Here is a 21,678-nt window from a genome sequence, read left to right as displayed (position 1 = left end):
TCTAATACATATCTAACAAAGACAGAAAGAAAATCATATTTAACATTAAAAATGTTTAAAGAGATTGAGAGAAGCTGGTAAAAAGCTACACAAGTGTGAAGTTTGCTTAAATTGTTATTCTAAAAAAGATGACACCAAAGTTTTGAACATTTTGATCATGGTATTCCTTTTTTTTTATTAGCTTCATTTACTTATTTATTTTTTTTTTTTTTAACAAGTATCATTCTAGTCTCTCTCTCTCTCTCTCTCTCTCTCTCTCAAGCAGAAACAAAGAGCATTAGTTTCCTAATATGGATGGCTAAGATACTGTCTGAGTGCTTCTTCAAATTACAGGAATGGCTAAGATACTGTCTGAGTGCCTCTTCAAATTACAGGAATGAGTAATATATCTTTAAAACTTACTGTGTCACTGGTGTTTCCAGCACAAGCAAGGAGGCAGTGGGTCCCACACACTTGAATGGGGGAGTGAGAGGGAGCTGAGTCTTGTCTTGGCCTCTAACAGCCATGAACAAGAGTCCATTCATTGTGTTTGTCAGTTCAGGTACAAATCGTTTGGAAAGACTCAGATACTGAAAAAAAATAAATAAATAAAAATAAATAAATAAAAAAAAATAAATAAATAAATAAAATAAAATAAAATAAATAAATAAATAAACAGATATCAATGAAGAATTACATTCATTTGAAGCAATACTGAATGTAAGAACAAAAAATGTAGGCAAACTTCTTACAGAGCAATCTGCATACCAGTTCTAGTCTGCAGTAATGAAAATTGAATGTGAAAATACAAAATAAACCAGCAGGTGTTTTACATCTACAAAAGTAAAAGAGAATAAGTAAGAAGTAATTTGATACTTTCCTCAACCCTTAACTAGAGAAACAAAGATATAGCATTAGACTATTATCAGGTATGTCAGTGCATCACTTCACTCTTCAGGCTGTTATATTTGACATTCATTAACCAATTCAAACAATACTAAAATATGCCCTTTCTTGCACATCACATTCCAGTGTGCATCAAATGCCTCTTCCACACAATCCAAACCAATAATGCCCAATGTGTCCCTAATTAAAGGTTAAATCTACGATCAGTGCAAAAGAAATGATCTGCTACAAATGATCTGCTCTTAATGTTGTTTGATTCCTGCAAAGCTTCCTGCATTTTTGTCTAGTGCTGCAAGGCAAATCCTACCAAGTTGAACATGAGAAAAAAAAAAAAAAAAGGCTTATGTTATTGAAGAACTCAGTAAAACTGTAAAAACACAAAGATCATCTGAGGCAGCTATTTGTTGCATCAAGAAAGTAGCCACAATACTCACTACAGGCCCAAGTCTGGAGAGGGAAAGGGGAACAGGGAGGAAAAGAAGACAAGATGTCAGAACATGCAGTGAAGATGACCATAGAAATGAGAGAAATGTATGTCAATGTCTTCCTTTCTCTTTATGTCAACCCCTTCCTCTCTGGCTACAGTAGCTCTCTTAATATGACATGCACCTGTCTCTGATCTTGTAATATTCTTACAATTTCAAACATGCTTCTACTAGATTTGTAATTTTTTTTCCTGCCATATCCTGCCACATGTTCAGCTTGGTAGGATTCCATTTGCACCAAAAGTATATTTCTGGAAAGTGGGGAAATGGAACACTAGGTAAACTTATACTCTCCCACTGGCCCTGGAAGGGGTTTACTATCAGTTGTCTTTTAAATCCAATATTTATATACATGAAAGAGGAGAGTTGCCAGATTAGGATCTTTTTGTTATATAAATAATCAATAGGGGTGACAAGATGAAACAAATATGCAGTGTTAGAATACTGGAATTTGTAGGTTACATCAATTTCCCTTGCATGCATTATATTATGGTTAGGTTTATGAAACCATTTTCCTTACCTCATACAAGAGATGAGCTGTAAACAACGCTGCTGTGATATCTCTACATGAAGAAATCTTTGCCTGACCCGCTAGCTGACACAGGAACACCAACACTGGTGTCATAACAGGATGGATATAATCTGATGCTGGAAAAAGCAGGCCAGCTATTTTCAAGAAAACAAACTGAAAATCAGAAAATAAAGCACATTTCAGAAACATGACGAGAGCAAATCAAAAAATTGTATGGCATATATTACTGTGCATGGGTGAAATCAGCATGAATTAAGTAAAAGAGCAAAAAATATAGATGTTATGTCCCTTGATGAACTAAACTGAAAGGCATATGATAAGGAAAAATTCAACAGAATCTATCCATTTATCTCTCTGGCACCTCATCCCCTCAGGGAGCATCCCAAAGAGGGTGGCTGTTGTACAGTACCTCCATATCTCCCTATTCAAACATTCTCTTCTTGCTGAACCTTATCACAGGCAATATGCTGAACTTTTTCCTAATTCCATAAAAAAAAATAAATAAATAAAATAAATAAAATAAATAATAATAATAATAAATAAATAAATAAATAAATAAATAAATAAATAAATAAAAATAAATAAATAAATAAATAATACATTTATAAACAAATAAATACATAATTATCTTTAAAAATCAAGAAACATGAAATGAATTCAAATCACATTGATATAACACAGAAATAGCTCCTTAGGAAAATTCAGGGAATCAGACTAACAATCTCTCTCTCTCTCTCTCTCTCTCTCTATGTGAAATGACACAAAAATTATTAATTTTTAATAAGTACACCTTAAACATTTAACTGGTACGGTTGTCCTTTGTTAAAATTCAGAGCATAGCAAATAAATGTATATAAAACAAATGTTTGCATATACCAATAAATAACTAAATAACTAAATAAATAATCTATCTAGATGGTCTTCTAACCTACTGAACTACTCAAGAGTGTAGTACAGAAAAAAAAAAAAAAAAAAATCTGAAAAGTCATTATGAGCAAGGGAGAAAAAGTCTAAGAATGTAAGTAAGTAATGATGCAACAATGAAATTATTAACCTGGGAGCAAGGCATCGTGGTGCAGCGGCTATTGCACACCACTGCCATGCAATCTCCATACATGCGTCATACTGAAGCATACCTACAAGATAACATTGAAATAACATTGGCGTTTTCATCCAAAGACTAGGTTGGGTTAGATAAAGTTAGATTTAAATTAATCAAGTTAATTAATTTCACTGCCGATCCCTTCACTCAGTAGATCAAGATACGAAAACACACCATCTTTTGTTAGAATTATACAGCAATTGTCTGGAAATTAATACGCTAAGGTTATTTTCAAAGTACCCCTTTCCTGTCTATATATTGGTTTCTGAATGCATTATTATTCATCAAAACTGAAACTGCCACTTACTGGTTCACTAGTTCTTGGGATAACGAGCATAGTCCACCATCAGCTATCTTTATTCTAGCTATTGGAGTGATGACCAGTGTGGTATTTCGCCTTTATAACAATGCTGTCATGGGCAAATTTTTACTTTTCCACAACACAACCCTGGTGCTAAATAACACTTTTCCAAAATTATTGATAAGTTTGGGTTCTTACAATTTTTACTATTAGAGATCCACACATTCCAAGATATTACCATCTCCCCCAACAGCACTTGGGAAAATGCGAGGGTTTTGAGTGGAGGCATTTACAGTAAAAACAACGGCCAGAATTTTTAATTAATTAATTAATTTATTTATTTTCCATATAAAAAAAAGAGCAGGCAGAAATCTGGATCAGGCACAAATCTAGCTGCCATGTAACAATTAAATTATCACTCAGTAATCTTCTTCCACACCATAATTTGGAAGATTTCATTACTATACTTAACTTAACCTAATAATCTAACTGGGAGCTCCTCCATCAACTCGGTCCCCTAAAAAATGCACATCTCAGCACAATACGCACCTGAAACTTTAATGCAATTAGTAATAGTTAACCAGGATGCATGGTGCACCTGAGGGTGCCTTATCGCATTAACCATACTTTTTCTTGTCTCAGATCTGGGACTTCTGAAGTGTTTTTGCACAGCCGCAATCTTTGATTTCTAGATTACAGTCTTTGAGCACTTAACATTCATAACAATAATATAGCAAAATATCAGGAAATTCAAAGAAGTATCTTTTTTAGTCCAAAAGTAGTTATCCCTTCAAAATAGAGGTGAGTGCACTGCATGAGTGTAAATATGGCAATAGAGTGACTTCAGGCCAGGCGACGCAGGCATGCCCCATTGCCCCTCTGCCATAAGTGAAATGACGTGACTGGCAGATTATTTGAATGGTTTTCTTTCATTGGCTGTGAGGCACGCACAGCCACGCATGCGCACTTCAAACACAATTACAAACGCATGCTTCAACGGCTGCTCGAACGAACACCACTGATCGAGGCAGAACTCAGAAATACAGTGGCAGCCAAACCTTTCGTAAGTCATTTTTCTACATAAACAAACAAATGACTGACTATGGAAAATCAGTAAGATAGGCATAAACCACATTTCTAACTTTGTACAATATTATGGTGATAATACAAAATATTAACTGCTTTAAACAATATTCCCTGAATTCTCTGTTCAACTAAGGATTCGAACCTTGGATGTTTTAGTTGTGAGCTGAGGATGCTAGCCACAAACAATTCACCTCAACTTAAGCATAAGTTAAAGTCTTTGCTGGATATTTACTCACCGTGCTAGCCAAGGGATATTTCTTAAATTTTGTTTTGGAGCAATCTTCATACTTTTCTTCAATAACCTGGAGAGAGAGAAAAAAATAAAATAAATAAATAAATAAACACGTTAGCTTAAAAAAAAAAGAAAAAAAAAGTGAATACAAATGGAAATACACAACAATATGATGTGTGAAGCAGTGGGTGTCACCATTGGGAGTGTGGGGCAATGAAGAGGGAGGGAGGGAGGGAGGGAGGGAGGGAGGGAGGGAGGAAGGAAGGAAGGAAGGAAAAAAAGAAAGAAAGAACGAAAGAAAAGAAAGAAAGAAAGAAAGAAAGAAAGAAAGAACACACACACACACACACACACACACACACACACACACACACACACACACACACACACACACACACACATATATATATATATATATATATATATATATATATATATATATATATATATATATATATAGTTTCGCGCTTGCTTTTTTCTCAATATATAGTGGTAAACTCGAGGTACTGAAATCGCTTAATCATTCCAGCCCATGATGTTTACTTCTAACCCCCCCACTTTACTTTCTTATCTTGAAACACAGTACCTGTGTGTGTGGAAGTTGGGGAGTATCTGTGTATGCTTGTGGTGTGTGTGTTTTGTCCTCACATTTAGTGTGTTGCAGCGTTGTAGCTGTGCAGTACCATATCACATTTAAAACCATGTGTATGTGGGTGTGTGTCCTCTTTCTTTCCCTTCCCTCCTCCTCCCTCCCCCATCCTTCACTGTCCCCCTCCTCCCATATCCTCCCTCCTTCCATCTATCCCCCCCTCCCCTCTTTCTCTCATCCCTGCAATCCTCTTCCTCCCCTCCTCCCATCCCGTCCCCATATCCTCCCTCCTTCCATCTATCCCCTCCTCCCATCTCTCTCTCTCTGTGTGTGTGTGTGTGTGTGTGTGTGTGTGTGTGTGTGTGTGTGTGTGTGTGTGTGTGAGAGAGAGAGAGAGAGAGAGAGAGAGAGAGAGAGAGAGAGAGAGAGAGAGAGAGAGAGAGAGAGAGAGAGAGAGAGAGAGAGAGAGAGAGAGAGAGAGAGAGAGAGAGAGAGAGAGAGAGAGAGAGAGAGAGAGAGAGAGAGAGAGAATACTGATGATTGCTAAATAGAATGGAACTGAATGAGAACAAAAATGGATGGGAGGAGCATAGATACAAAGGGAGCGGATGGAGGAAAAACGAAAAGGAGTAGGGGTCAGAAAGGAGAATACTTTTCTCAATACTTCATCTCTCCCTCTAATTCTTCACTCACTCCTCACCCTTGCTGCTTATATTTATTCTTTCTACTTTTCTCTGTCCTCCCAGCTTCTTCCTTCACCCTTATCCCACTTCCTTGTCCCATGTACTCTCCTTCCCCAGTTATTTCTCCTCCTCCCCCTTTTTCCTTTCCTCTCCCTCCCTGTCACCTCCCCTCCCTCTTATGTCAAGTATTAGGGGCAAGGGAGTAATATCTCGCTCTCTCACTGCCTCATTTGCTGTCATTTTCGTTTCATCCTTTGTCACTCTTTCTCACTCTTGTATGCATAATTGCATTTCATCCTCAAGCAGCAGCTCCTGTCCCCTGCTGTCAAGGAGTCTGAACATCCTTCACATCCTTTGAAGGCAGGCCAGCTTCCCTGCTGCTATTCCCCCCCTCCCCTGCATATATATATATATATATATATACGAGTATATATATATATATATATATATATATATATATATATATATATATATATATATATATATATATATATATATATATATATATATATTCTCTCTCTCTCTCTCTCTCTCTCTCTCTCTATGTATATATATATATATATATATATATATATATATATATATATATATATATATATATATATATATATATATTCTTATGTAAAATGGGTAACAGCTATGGAAAAAAAATGCCAGTCCCAAAAGAGAATTGTCTAAAAACAATATCCAATGTTACAAAATGTTTTTGAAACCACTCTTGGAAGAGTTTAAGTCATAGGCAGTAAGAAATACAGAATAGCAAAAAGTTCCAGTGTACCAGTATATACAGTAAGGGATGAGAAAGACTGGGAATACATTAAGGAGATGGATAGAAAAGGGGTACAGAAAGCCTTGCACAGCAATGCTGTGGGGAATGGAGAAAGGCAAGCAGTTGGTAAGATCAGAAGAGCAGTCAACATGAAAGTAGCTACTGAAGATAGTCAGTCAGAGGAGAGAGGTTGATAAGAAATTATTTTGATTCCATCCTGTTCAAAAGAGCACTATGAGCAGAACCCCCTCATATATGTGAAGCGCAGTCCATACATGAGTCACCAGCTGGTTGGTTGAGAAAAACTAGCAGACACCTAAGAATATCTAACTTCATAGAAGCTGATTTTAGTAAGAGATGTGATATTTCCAGTCTAAATTATTAATAAAGGTCAAACTGAACATTTTAAGTGAAAAGTAGGCCAGTTGAGTATCACTGAAGAAGAGGGGACAGTTATCTGGAAGGTTGTTTCAAGCTGACTGATGGAGGAACTGGATTTTTGAGGCACTGAACACTAAGCCTGATCTGGTTCAATTAGATATTGCACAGAGATCAGAATTCAGGGTTCTGTGGCTTTCCAGTATGAGTGATTTAATTCTTGAAGAATTAGAAGACTTGGGGAAAAAAAAAAAAGTGCAGAATGGTACCAACTGTGTATGTGTAGGAGTGGATACGACAATGAGTCAGACTTAGAAGTTCATGGATGGACAATAGAGAGTGGGTAATAGAACAGAACCCTGAGGAACACTGTAATTGATAAATTTAGTCTACCACATCAGCACAGAGAGGAAATGGAAGATAAAGTTACAGGAAATAGGATAGAAGCTGTAGAAGGGTGGTTTAGAAATTAAAGTTTGGTGCCAAACTCAATAAATTATTCTGACATGAGAGTAAGCTGAGTTAAACCAAATAAAATATTTAGGGCAAGAGAAAGAATGAGGAATGTATGCTGCCTTAAAGGATCCTGAGGAGGAATTGGAGAAATGGACATGATACAGGTATGAGATTGTGATCATAAGAGCCTAATGGAGAGGCCATTGACAGAATAAGCAGGATTAGATGTTAGGAAAAGTTCAAAGACATTGGGTGCATCTCCAAGATGGTCAGGAATACTGGTAGGGTGCTGCACTAGTTGCTCTAGGTCACTGATATGGTTTAAATTTTTTGTGTATTATATGATTATTATGTTCCATTGGGGGTATCTCACTTGATATATAATCTGACTGTATTCAGGAAACTTTTCCTGAATATTGATCAAATAACTATAGCTAATAGAAATTCTGTATAAAACAGTATTATAACCACAAAGCTTTTCTTAGATTTATCATCATCAACAGTCTTTACAAGTTCACTTCAGGACAAGAACTTCCCTCAATCATCTCTTTTTGCCATTCCAGCAAAATTTATCATTTTATCTCTTCAACTAGGTCTCTGTATACCTTGTCTTCTTTTACCATCTCAAAGTTGCCATTCTGTCATTGATTTTTCATATATTACCTGTTCTGTCAATTATATATCATGGCCATGTCCACTTGTTTTCTCCTCATTATGGCCAAAATCTTAAATTTTGATCTACTCCCTAATCCAACATTAGTTTCTAATTTCTTCTTGCTATGCCAACCAATATACTCTTAATTTCCATTTAAGCACACTGATGTTTAAATTCAACACCTTTTCTATGATTTGTTTCACCAAAAGAACTGCATTCCACCACTTTCCACCTTTTAATTTCTTCTACATAATCTGGGCATGCCAATTTTCTCTTATAAATACCTAATGTTCATTCCTTATTTTTTTTTTTTTGTTTAATAATTTTTATTATGTAACTCACAACTGGCATCAACAAAAGGCCTATTTTGTATAATGACATGAGCTTTGGGAAATAGTATAAAAATATGTATCACTACGTGTGTGAGTGACGGGCATCCTGCATTTGAACACTTTGAGGGTTACTCTTTTAGAAGTATGCTGCCACTTACAAAACATAATTAAAAAAAAAAAGTGTTTCTACTCACCTGCAAGAGTGCTTTTGCTGAATTTACAGGTGACACCTGGGTAATTGTGTAAAGTGGTGACACCAACTGGTCCACATACACAAATGGGGACACATCCACAAGCGGGGAGTCTCCATCCTCTTCTGTCAGAATGTGCAGAGTCTGAAAATTTGAATTAAAAATATCTTTAATGTGTGTTACACCTCAAGCTAGATGATAACATGATTAAAGAATAATCAACACCAAAAGGGAGGCAACTTCCTTTAGCTCACATTAACAGATCTAACAAAGATAACTCAGTCAGCATTTTGAAAGACAGATGCCTTGTCTACAGATTTTTTATTTATTTATTTATATATTTTTAACAGATGGCACTTCACTAAGCTGCATACAGGAATTCCCAAGGTAATCCAATTCATCTCTATTTAACCACTCCTAAGAACTCTCCCAAGGGAATAGCCACAATAAGGTTCTATAGAGCTATGAATATGTTTCCTCCTGTTGTATGAGAGATGGCTTGGACAGGCTAGAGGAATAATGCCACTATATTGCTTGCACATTGCAAAATACAACTAAATGGAACAAAGACAGGGAACTGAGAGCACCCTCCTCTGTATTCATATTCATACAATAAGACATCATATTATGGCCACACCACCCTTTGAAAAAAAAAAAAATCAGCTGGGTTTATGTGTACTGTAGATAGATATTTTATAAAGTACTTCTTTTTTTTGTTTCACTCTTATCTGATCTCCATTACAATTAACATTTTTCCTATCACATATCATTTCTACAGTGATATGAAAAAAATGCTCATTCAAAACAATAAACACCCTTACCTGCAGTATATAGGCAAAGACATCATCACACTTTTCCTTGTTTTTGCCTCCAAGACTTGGGTGATTGCAAGTTATCATTCTATCTAGGATAAGACCAACTTCTTTAGGTGAATGGTTCTCCAGCAAAGCCCAAAATGCCTCATAGTCTTGGGGGACTGGAAAAAATCCATTAGTGTCAATTGGTATTTATTCTCTCTCTCTCTCTCTCTCTCTCTCTCTCTCTCTCTCTCTCTCTCTCTCTCTCTCTCTCTCCTTCATCTTTATATATCTCAACTACAACGCTTTCTCACAACTGAAAAGTACTAATTGTCATCCATACCTTCAAATGTATATGGAATTTCCTTCTTTGCTGCTTCCATCATTTCTTTTCTTGGGGCATCCTTTATTTTCTTGCTTTGTGTGACATTCTTGTCTGTCTTCTCATCAATTTCTTTCTCATCATCCTCACTCTCACTTTCCTCAAGAATATCTGAATATTTGTCACTTTCTTCATCTGAATCTTTTTCTTCAACATTTGCATCTTCTTCCTTTTCTTCCTCTCCTTTTCCTCCCTCCTCCTCCTCTCTCCTCCTCCTCCTCCTCCTCCTCTTCTCTTTCTTCTTCCTCATCCTTTTCTTCATCTGCAAAAATAACATGGCAAAAGAATATATGAGTAAGACAGATGGTGTGGATGCACAGAAAAAAAAAGTGGTGGAGTAAGTAGACAGGAATGTGCAAAAAGTACATCTGCAGAAAGAAGTAGAGATTTCTGTCATGGCCATCCACTCAAGAGAGTCCCAAGAAATAAGTCAGAGAGAGTAGACAGATGATAATGATGCAGAAAAGGAGAGTAGACAGATGATAATGATACAGAAAAGGAGAGTAGACAGATGATAATGATGCAGAAAAGGACAATGTCAGAAATTCTGCTCATCGTCAGATGTTATTTCCTATAGTACTTATATAACATATTTTTCTGTAGAATTAACAGTAATAAAAATATTAATGTGTAAAGGGTGTATGCAGATATATCTTCAATCCTTTGCATAATTATATCTATACTATTGTACAATAAATTGAGAAACCCAGATGTATGAGAAGATTATAGAATGCCCCACATGAAAAGACACTGGTATGAAAATATTTGGAATAACAAGGTGGAAGGAAAGTTAGACAGCTCTCAAAAACTGCATTTTCTACTTAAATCCAAATAAGGAAATCAATAAGTATCATCTGAGGTTATGCACATGAACAAATGAAGGGGAAAATGTAAATTTGTAGCACATATATGAAATACTACCAGCTATGTGAACCTTGCAGAATACTGGCACTATTTAAGAAACAAAAATACACATCATAATGTCTTCAGAAGTACATGTGTACACCATCACTACTACATCATATTACCACCTATTCTCTTTCCTTCTTTTCATTGTGATAAATGTTTCTCACAAACAGAATTACTTTCAGATGGAGCTCATGCAGATGTCTTACCATAAAGTGCACATGACAGTGAAGATTAACTCACCCTCAATGTCATTACTTCCCTGTTCCTCATCTTCCCCTTCCTCAGCACTGCTCTTCTTCAAGTCAGTGTGTGCCAATATTTCACCATCTTTATAACTGACATGAAACCTCTGGTCTTGAGTTAATGTGAATCTGTAATGTATCATACAAAATGATAGATTATCATACTTTCAAACTGCACTTACTAATAGGGTGTTGGCTTCACCCCATGCTTCATCATAGTCTTTATCAAAAATATGAAAATAGTTGAGTGAGACACAGTTATACAGTGGAACCTTGGTTCCAAACACCTCCCTTTCTGAAGAAATAGGTTTTTGAAGAAAATTTTGAACTCATGAGTGCTTAAGTTACCATACCAAAATTTAGTTCTTTAACAAAATAACAAAGTTACTCCTCTAACTAGCAAAAGCTGCCATTTATTACTAATTTATAGCTTTTATAAATATTTCCTTCATTTTTATATATTTGGAAGAGAGACAGTGGTTAAGACAGTAAATGAATTTCTGAAATAAGGTAAATGTGACCCTGTTGAAGAGCCTCGACGTAAACAAACAGGGTTTGGTTGGGCCAGGAGTAATTTTGAGCCACCAGTGGCTCTCTCGATAACCTACGCCATCAGTACTGCATTTTCCCAGTAGCTTTGCCCTGAAGCAAGACTTCAAAGTGTTATGATCACCTTAATTTTGGTGGTGAGTTGGTTGCTCCTCTCTGTGTCACCTTGTAATACCTACATGGTCTAAACAATATATTCTGATGAGTTCTGTGTCACTAAGTTAATTCAGTACATCCTTTCTGGATAAATATTTTCTGAGCTGAAGATGTTGTGGAGTAGCCATCTTAGCAGTGGAAGTGACTGTCATAAGCTGCTAAGACAGGGTGGATGAGTGTCTGGGAATCGATTTATCTATTTTACATTGATTCCTATGGGGAAAATGGCTTCAGTTTCTGAACATATCAGATTTCAAACTGCATTCAGGAACAAATTAAGTTCAAGACCCGAGGTTCCACTGTATATTAGTGAAGATGATACAGAAAACAAGAAACAATCCAAAATGAATGATGAGTGGTACATAGTGAATGGAACACTTGAAAGTATTCCTTTCATTAAAATTTCAAGGGATATCTCTCTGCAGAGGCACAAGACTGATCATAATAAGGATTTTAGAAACTCAAGAATTTTAGAAATGATATGTAATTAATAGAGGTGGACTGCATCTATGGATGCAGATATTATGTGGATATCTTGAATACCTGGACTCTGCACATGTTGGGTGGAGAGAGAGAGAGAGAGAGAGAGAGAGAGAGAGAGAGAGAGAGAGAGAGAGAGAGAGAGAGAGAGAGAGAGAGAGAGAGAGAGAGAGAGAGAGAGAGAGAGAGAGAGAGAGAGAGAGAGAGACAGACAGACAGACAGACAGACAGACAGACAGACAGACAGACAGACAGACAGACAGAGAGAGAGAGAGAGAGAGAGAGAGAGAGAGAGAGAGAGAGAGAGAGAGAGAGAGAGAGAGAGAGAGAGAGAGAGAGAGAGAGAGAGAGAGAGAGAGAGAGACAGACAGACAGACAGACAGACAGACAGACAGACAGACAGACAGACAGACAGACAGACAGAGAGAGAGAGAGAGAGAGAGAGAGAGAGAGAGAGAGAGAGAGAGAGAGAGAGAGAGAGAGAGAGAGAGAGAGAGAGAGAGAGAGAGAGAGAGAGAGAGACAGACAGACAGACAGACAGACAGACAGACAGACAGACAGACAGAGAGAGAGAGAGAGAGAGAGAGAGAGAGAGAGAGAGAGAGAGAGAGAGAGAGAGAGAGAGAGAGAGAGAGAGAGAGAGAGAGAGAGAGAGAGAGAGAGAGAGAGAGAGAGAGAGAGAGAGAGAGAGAGAGAGAGAGAGAGAGAGAGACTGATGTCAATTTAGTGCACTTTCATATTTCTGATATTTCTAGTGACTTACAAAAAATTAGACTTGATAATGATGGTTTTTGTGAATGAACATCATCACCATGCACTTCAACTGTCAAAAAATTGATTGAAAGGAGTGTTTTTAATATTTTTTTTTTTAGTATCTTAGGATTTCAATTGCCTGTAACTAAAACTCTTGATAACTAAAAATATGTGCATCTGCATCCACATCCACAAATATTTAAAATAGATATCCACATCAGCATCTAAATTATTATGCTTTATTTTCTATGCACTGAGTCAATGAGCTTGTATTCACTCACAAAATTAATTATGACCACTGTAACAGCTGCTGGGTGCAGTGGCTGGATTGGATAGCTTCTATGTGGGAAATTAAATATGTAGCTAGAATAAACTATCAAGAATGCTTATCAATAACATGAACATATCAATGCACATTTACAAACCTGAACCTAAATTAAGTATAAAACATGACAGGCAAGTATATAAAATTACAAGCAAGAGTGAAGCTCCAACTCACCCATCATCAAGGTCATCAGCACTCTTTGGCTTGGCTCCTGAACTTGGCTTCTCTCCTTTCATTCGTCTCACTCGGTCTGCCTCCAGGTTCAGCAGATGTTCCCGTTTCTCACTTATTAATTCTTCTGGTGTCTTGAGCTTCTCTACAGCTTTCGCTTTACCAGTACGGTCAAAGGTAAGTTCTTGGAACAAGGTGTCATAGTCTCTGAATTCACAGTTTTTCCTTGCCTGGGTATAGGGTAAAACTTCTCAAAGAATGCATGGCATGCATTAAAAGAAATATGCCAAAGTAGCAGAATTACATCACAAACATGGATCTTTGTGACAAAAAAAAAAAGGTAAAAAATCAAAATGTGTAAGTACTACAGGGTAATCATAAGGCATTATGTGATGGGTAATACAGATAAGCTAATGAACTTGAACATATTACTTTACACACTTTTAGACAACTGAAATACATGTAAATAAGAATATCTTATTCAGCTTAGAAATGTTTTTTATATTATAGCATGTTTATGCTAAATGCCTCACAGATCAGTCTTGGCAAATGAACATCATATGTCTACTTACATTGTCCTTATCATCTTTGGTCATTGCCTGATTTGCCATCAACTTCATAAATGACTGAAGTTCTGAGTTAAGTTTGCTGACAGCCTCATACTGCTCCTCTTTTTCTTTCCTGGATTCTGCCTTCTTTTTCTTTGACTCAGCAATAATTTCATCAATCCATTCCTTTCTACTTTTGGGTTTCTCTTTGTCAGTTTCATCAGCACCATCCAGCTTGGTGAGTAGTCCTCCACCACCAAAATGTTGCTCCTTCACAAACTTGGCTTAAAAAAATAAATAAATAAAAAAATAATGTAAAGCTCCACATCCATAGAGAGAGAGAGAGAGAGAGAGAGAGAGAGAGAGAGAGAGAGAGAGAGAGAGAGAGAGAGAGAGAGAGAGAGAGAGAGAGAGAGAGAGAGAGAGAGAGAGAGAGAGAGAGAGAGAGAGAGGGAGGGAGGGAGGGAGGGAGGGAGGGAGGGAGGGAGGGAGGGAGGGAGGGAGAGAGAGAGAGAGAGAGAGAGAGAGAGAGAGAGAGAGAGAGAGAGAGAGAGAGAGAGAGAGAGAGAGAGAGAGAGAGAGAGAGAGAGAGAGAGAGAGGGAGAGGGAGAGGGAGGGAGAGAGAGAGAGAGAGAGAGAGAGAGAGAGAGAGAGAGAGAGAGAGAGAGAGAGAGAGAGAGAGAGAGAGAGAGAGAGAGAGAGAGAGACAGAGACAGAGAGAGAGAGAGAGAGAGAGAGAGAGAGAGAGAGAGAGAGAGAGAGAGAGAGAGAGAGAGAGAGAGAGAGAGATTTTCTTTATCTCAATTCTTACATGGAAAGAAAACAAGGACCACTGAGCTCCAAGCATTTCCTCCTGTGACTTAAAAAACGGAAACACACACACACACACACACACACACACACACACACACACATATATATATATATATATATATATATATATATATATATATATATATATATATATATATATATATATATATATATATATATATATATATACCGTATTTGATGGCTCATAAGACGCTACTTTTTTCTCAGAAAAAGGGTCAGTAAATTAGCCTGCGTCCAATGAGGCAAAGGTCCAACTTTGAGGCAGTAATAGGTTACAAGTCTACGGCAACAGAGGCTCTAAATTCAAACCACAGATGTCTTTGCACAACTAAATAAAGTCATGATTGGTAGTACGCCACAAAATGCTCTTTCTTTCAAGGTACCAATGTGTAGTATCTCATACTTACTGGTAATCCACATAGACTTTGACCAGTCAGGAAGAATTTGCTTAACCATGCACCACTTCTTCTTGGAGTTTTGTTGGGGCAGTGTAGGTTGTGATGTCACAGCCTTTGATGCCCCAAAGGTGAGGTATCCAATTATAATATTAGACTAGATGTGATGGAGCTGGTTGGATTTGTGGAGAAGGTTCTGGCAAGGTTTCAAACGCGGTCAGTTGCGCTCCGACGTGACGTACTCGGTGACACCGAGTGTGACGCCGTTACTGATTGAGGTAAGACAATAGCCACACTTTCATACAATTAAAATTGAACCTATCTTTTTAACATTCTTGCTTTGCATACATATGAAAAATATTGAAGCTAGAGAAACTTTTCTTTTATGAAAATAGACTAATACACCTTGAGAACGAATATTTCTTCTATAAAGGAATTGAGTGTCATGGGATAGGCTGGCTTGAGGTGATGATCTGCATAATATTCATGTAATAGCTTATGCTTTTACACATCCTTTGGCTTTGAAAATGTACTAAAATACTGCATAAGAATTACATGTGAAAGATGCTAAAAAATAAAGTATGAAAAAATTTTATTATCACTGTAGTCCCTCAGTTAATGGTGCCGCCAAGAGCTAGGTGCAGTTAATGTTTACATTCAGCTGAACCGCATTAAGACTGAAACTCCCCTGCTTACCACACCTTTTGGGCACTAGAGGCTGTGACATCACAGTCTGCATGGCCCCAACTAAAATACCAATAAGAAGATTGTGTTTACACGTCAGCAGGATTGGTACAATCTTGTCTTTCAATACCCTCAACCGAACCATTACGTTCTGGCTTTCAAGGCCCGCAACCTTACCAAGATTTGACTCCAGAAATCCAACCAGCTCCACTGTATCTAGTCTGAAACACTACCTGTATACCACACCTTTGGGACGCCAGGCTGTGATGTCACGGCCATCACAGCCTCAACAAAACCCCAAAAAGAACAAGTAAGCTGCTAGCATAAATTAAACTTTTAAATGCTGAGTATTGGTATCTAATAGTGATCTAAATGCACGTGAGAGTCTTCAAATGTCGCTTGAATTCCTTGACTTCATATCGATAGCCTAAATCTGTTAATTTTTGTTTTTTTCTATTTCAATACATGCCAGAACTGGGTGCGTCTTATGAGCCCGTGCGTCTTATGAGCCATCAAATACGGTATATATATATATATATATATATATATATATATATATATATATATATATATATATATATATATATATATATATATATACACACATACACACACACAGTGAAACCCGAGTTCTTGAACTTAATTAGTTCCTGAATGCCCTTAGAAGTTTGAAATGTTTGGAAACTGAAACTATTTTCTTTAAAGGAATTAATGTAAATTGGATTAATCTGTTACCGGTCACCAACAACCCTGTCTTAGTGGCTTATGACAGATGCTCCTGCTGCTAAGATGGCTGCACCACAACATCTCCAGCTCACAAATTATTTATCCAGAAAGGATGTAGTGAATTAACTTAGAGACACAGAACTCATCAGAAGATATTATTTAGATCATGCAGGTATTCTTTTTGTCACCAATCTAGTGAGGGAAGCCCTACAGAGTAACACAGAGAGGAATAACTGACTTACCACCAAAATTAAGGTTATCATAACAATTAGACATCTTGCTGCAGGGAAAAGCTACTGGGAAAATGCAGTTGTGCAGCAGTGATGGCGTTGTATCATCAAGAGAGCCATGGGTGGGTAAGAATTACTCCTGAGACAGCCAAACTGTTTGTTTACATTGAGGCTCTTCAAGCAGATCACATTTACCTTATTTCAGAGATTGAATTAGTCTTACCCACTGTGTCTCTCCTCTAAATACATAACAACAAAGGAAACTATAAATTAGTAATAAACAACAGCTTTTGTTTGTCTTTAAGTATTTGAAATCAAGTAACTTTGTTTGAGAACTGTATTATGATACAGCAACCAAAGCAATTATGAGTTCAAAATTTTGTTTGAAAACCAATTTGTTTGAAAAAAGGATGTATTTGGTAACCAAGGTTCCACTGTACCTACACACACACACACACACACACACACACACATATATATATATATATATATATATATATATATATATATATATATATATATATATATATATATATATATATATATATATATATATATATATAATATATATATATATATATATATATATATATATATATATATATATATATATATATATATATATATATATATATATATATATATATATATATATATATATATATGTGTGACTAAATCCATCTCTCAACTTTTATGGTCATTATCATTCATGTTATTCATATTAATATTTTGTTTTTCACTTGACTGGACTATTCATCTATATATTTTTCTATCAATCATCTGTAGCCTTATGAAGTCATTCCTTGAAAGAGTTACCATCCAGCATGTCATCATCTTCATCATCACTGAGGCTGAGCTTGTCATTCAAGTTGGAGTCATCAAGAGCATGGCCTGCATGAGTCAATTCTTCATCCTCATTCAAGTTGAAAAGTGACTTCTGTTTAAAGAATAAACACCAATCAAATACGACTTTCAGTCAAGCAAAGATGGCTTGATTGATCTTAGTCTGGGTAAAGGTCAAGAAAGGCAGCCAAAAATCTAAAATCTACAACTGCTATGAAAGTTTTAAGTAATACAAAATGTGATTCCATGAGACTAACAATGAAATAGTTTTGCATTTTCTTTTCTATAGATATTACCCAGAGCAAGAAATGATTAGGTTATATAATTATTATGAGTGGTGCTGTAGAAAAAAGAGAGAAGTAGTGCAACAGAGAAAGAGAAGAAAGGAATCAGTGAAGAGGAAGACAAATGATGCCTCAGGTGTGATAATTCCTGCCTGTGCTCTGTAATTTAATGTAATACTGCTCCTCACCACACCACTTCATTTCCCTCAAATTTTCATCCACTTTCTCATGTCTCCCAGAGCTGCAATCATTACTTGATATAGTAGAAGAATTGCCCTCCTTGGCAAAAGTGTTAAATCTCACCCAGCCCCTCTGATGTGCTCACAGTGGTTTTTGTAAAATGCTGCTGCTATTAAAGTAAAGTTGAGCCTAGTGTGTGTGAGGTCAGGATGGTACGAGACTGACTTCCCCTCTCTGTCCTTTCCCTGCCCTCCCCCTTCCCCCCTCATCACATGATCCTGTAGCCAATGCTCTGATGCACAAGGAAGGAGCATATTTTGCACTGTCTCCTTTGTTCAGCTGGTGTTGGGCAAGGCCAGGAGTAACACACATGAGAGAGAGGCAGAGAGAGGCAAGGAAACCCAGGGGAGATATATATTAAAGGGCCCTTTTAGTAGATATTACTTGAGTATTCAAGGCCATAGGCCTCTTTCTGTATAGGTAGGACTGACATCTCCAGGAACCTGCCTGTGAGTGTCATTTGTTTGTAATTTGAGAAGATAATTCCTTTGCACTGATTCTTCAGTTTCACTGAGCCTCCTGACATCCCTGTAGGAGCAGGTGGTGGCCTCTCCTGATGTCTGTTTGTTGTTGTGCTCTTGTGGCTTTGGTGTTTTGTGCAGTTAAATGCAACTGCTATTCAGAGCTTACTGCTGGGAGCTCTGAAGCCAGAGGACTTCATAACATTCTGTCCATGTGTGGCTGTCTGTACTCCTCCAGGGGACTGCACATAGACTGTACATGGGTGGGAGGATGTGATATTCTGTTGAGCGTGGTTTGACCCATTACATGGGAGGTTGTACACAGAATATTATAAGTCTCATCTCTGTGTGTGTGTCCTTTGTTCTAGCAAGTGGTTTGCAATTCTTTCTGAGCATTTGGCATTTGTTTGACATTTGTTATACTCCCTTCTTGGTTGGTGGGTTGAACAGAGTGGCAATCTCAGAGGTTTGATAGCTGTGGGCAACCAGTAACTGCCTGGATTCATCAAGTTTTTGCCTGCACTAGGCTAGAAGGAGCTAGTCTAAGGAATGGTGACCTGAATATAGTGGCAGCTGTGAAGGCTGAATCCTGGGTCATAATAACAAAAAAAAAAGTATCACAGAGAAAAATGCATCACTAACTAAAGTGATATTATTTTGATAGCATTGATATAGTCTATAACATTACTTTACCACTTTGTGTTAAATTACATCAAAATTTGGATCCATTATAGATAATATCAGCACCTGAAAAAATTCTGGATTTTTGGAGGTTTCAGATTTTGGAATAAGGCACTAACTACTAAATAAATCATGTTACCTTTTTATATATCTAACAGAACACCAACAGCAGCATCCACTGATAGAATTAACAAACTGTGTTTTTTTTTTTAAATAAAGGTTTTACCTTCCCAAACTGTCGTCTTTTTTCTGCAGCAAGACGAAGAGCCATTTTCTTCTCTGGATCCATATGAGAATTGTTTTCACCAATCCGTCTATCCAAGAAAATATTGGTCTTGTGACGAACTTTGTATTCTTGTAATAAAGTTTTTTCTCTCTGAAAATACAAGAGTTTACTTTATACAAGCAGTCAAGAGTGTTCACTTTGCACAAGTATTGTTATTTTGTCATAGCAAGACTACAAGAAGGTACAAAACAACATGTAATTACAAATACATACAAAACAAGAAATATGATAAGAATAATGTGACCATGAGCTGAACAAAATGTAAATTGCTTCATAAATCTATTGATAGCAAAAAATATAAAATAAATAAATAAATAAGAGAAAAAAATAAAATTAAAATGAAAACAAATAAATAAATGAATGAATAAATAAATAAATAAAATAAATAAAAATAAATAATTAAATAAAAATAAATAAATAAACAAATAAAATAAATAAAATAAATAAATAAATATATATATAAAATTATATAAAAATAAATTAATAAAAAGAACAAAGAAGTATACATAGAGACTAAAGATAAGAGGAAAGCATATGCAATGTACTCGTATGTGAAGCACCAAATAACAACTTCCAGTCAATTTTGTTAAAGGGGCAGAAGTTTGTGGAATTTGAAAACCATGTGAGACCCCTAGAGATGGAGGAGATGCAAGTGAATGAGGTGGTTAAAATTCTGAAAGAAAGAGAAGTGGGAAGAAACTAAATTAAATTGTTAAAATATATAGGGAAGAAGCAATAAAACCAGAGAGCAGGTACACAGAATGGATCCTAAGGAAATGTGCAAAATAATCAGCAAGGACAATACATACCATATATTTTGCCAGATAAAATGACTTTCAGATAAGATGACTGCCCAATTTTGGTTTGAATATAATGGTTTTTGCTGATAACAATGGTATAAGAAAACACCCAAACTACCAAACCATCCGTGGTGAAATTTAGATCTGTGAGCACCAGACAACTGGGACAATGATATACCAGTACAATGAATAAAATACCTTGAATGTATTACCAGTGATAAATTATGGATAGATAATGTATGGCATGATCAGTTTTCCTAAACATAAACAATTCCTTGCCTTGCGATGCCTGCCTGTGTCTGGCTGTTGGCCGTAATCTTCTCCTATATATCATGTTTTTTTTTTAAATTAGATACAATGACATTCTTGAATTTTTTTCTCAGTATATGGGCTTCATCCTTATACAACATGCAATTTGGAGAGATTCATCTTCTCTTTTCAACGGCATTACGTTTCAGTGCATTTTCTCAAAACGTGTTCCTATATTTACAATTCAAAACAATTCAAATCCACATTACAATGGTATTTTGCATAATATTTTGATGTCATTGTTTTTTGTATCTGAAATATAGGATGACCCAGTTTTTTGTGACTTTTTAGGATGATTCAAGTGCTGTCTTACATGCTGAAATATATGGTATGCATTGTGATATACCTTTGAAATGGAAGAAAACAAACAGTGTTGTTCTGATATATAAGGGTGTAGGAAATTCACCTGATCATATCTCTTATTAGTGTAGACTGAAAAAAATAAATAAAAATAAATAAATAAATAAGAAAAAATAAGTAAAAAAAAAAAAAAAAAAAAAAAAACTATTATCTGCATGACAAAATTTAGAGAAAGACCACCATAAAAGATCTGGAAGCTGATCTTCCTACCTTCTTTACTGCTTTAGCTCTGGACACCCCTGGCAAGCCTCTGTCTGTCTTGCTCTTTCGCCCCACAACATCATGCTTCATTCGATTGATATGAATTTCAAAGGGATTATGCTTCTTTCCTTTGGCTTGACCAGCTTGGTGCTGATTTGTTCCAGCTCTAGGCCTGAACTTTCCCTTCTTTCCCATTTCCAACACCTCAGTAGGGAAATATGTCAATAATCCTGTAAAAAGGAAGGAAAAAAAAAAATCAATGAAAAATGACAATGAGACCTCAAGAATACAGATCAATAACACTACAGATATTACTGCAGTTTCATAGTGCACAACATGCATGCATTGCTGTCTCC

General features: G+C 36.3%; 1 protein-coding gene across 1 annotated transcript in view; it reads right to left on the bottom strand.

Annotated features, from left to right (window-relative positions):
- The window catches only part of LOC135104384 (nucleolar protein 14-like), a 33,219-nt gene that overhangs the window by 10,442 nt on the left and 1,099 nt on the right, over positions 1 to 21,678 (bottom strand). Inside the window, 13 exon segments of the mRNA XM_064011765.1 lie at positions 403 to 569; positions 1,891 to 2,055; positions 4,628 to 4,693; positions 8,680 to 8,820; positions 9,498 to 9,652; positions 9,817 to 10,060; positions 10,062 to 10,117; positions 11,005 to 11,135; positions 13,444 to 13,670; positions 14,013 to 14,272; positions 17,674 to 17,794; positions 19,593 to 19,742; positions 21,332 to 21,552. Of these exon segments, the coding sequence (XP_063867835.1) occupies positions 403 to 569; positions 1,891 to 2,055; positions 4,628 to 4,693; positions 8,680 to 8,820; positions 9,498 to 9,652; positions 9,817 to 10,060; positions 10,062 to 10,117; positions 11,005 to 11,135; positions 13,444 to 13,670; positions 14,013 to 14,272; positions 17,674 to 17,794; positions 19,593 to 19,742; positions 21,332 to 21,552 (2,104 nt within the window).

Source organism: Scylla paramamosain, chromosome 10 (assembly GCF_035594125.1).
Source record: "Scylla paramamosain isolate STU-SP2022 chromosome 10, ASM3559412v1, whole genome shotgun sequence".
NCBI classification, from domain to species: domain Eukaryota; kingdom Metazoa; phylum Arthropoda; class Malacostraca; order Decapoda; family Portunidae; genus Scylla; species Scylla paramamosain.
Note: the sequence above shows the minus strand (reverse complement) of the source record. Positions and strands in the feature narration are given on the sequence as shown.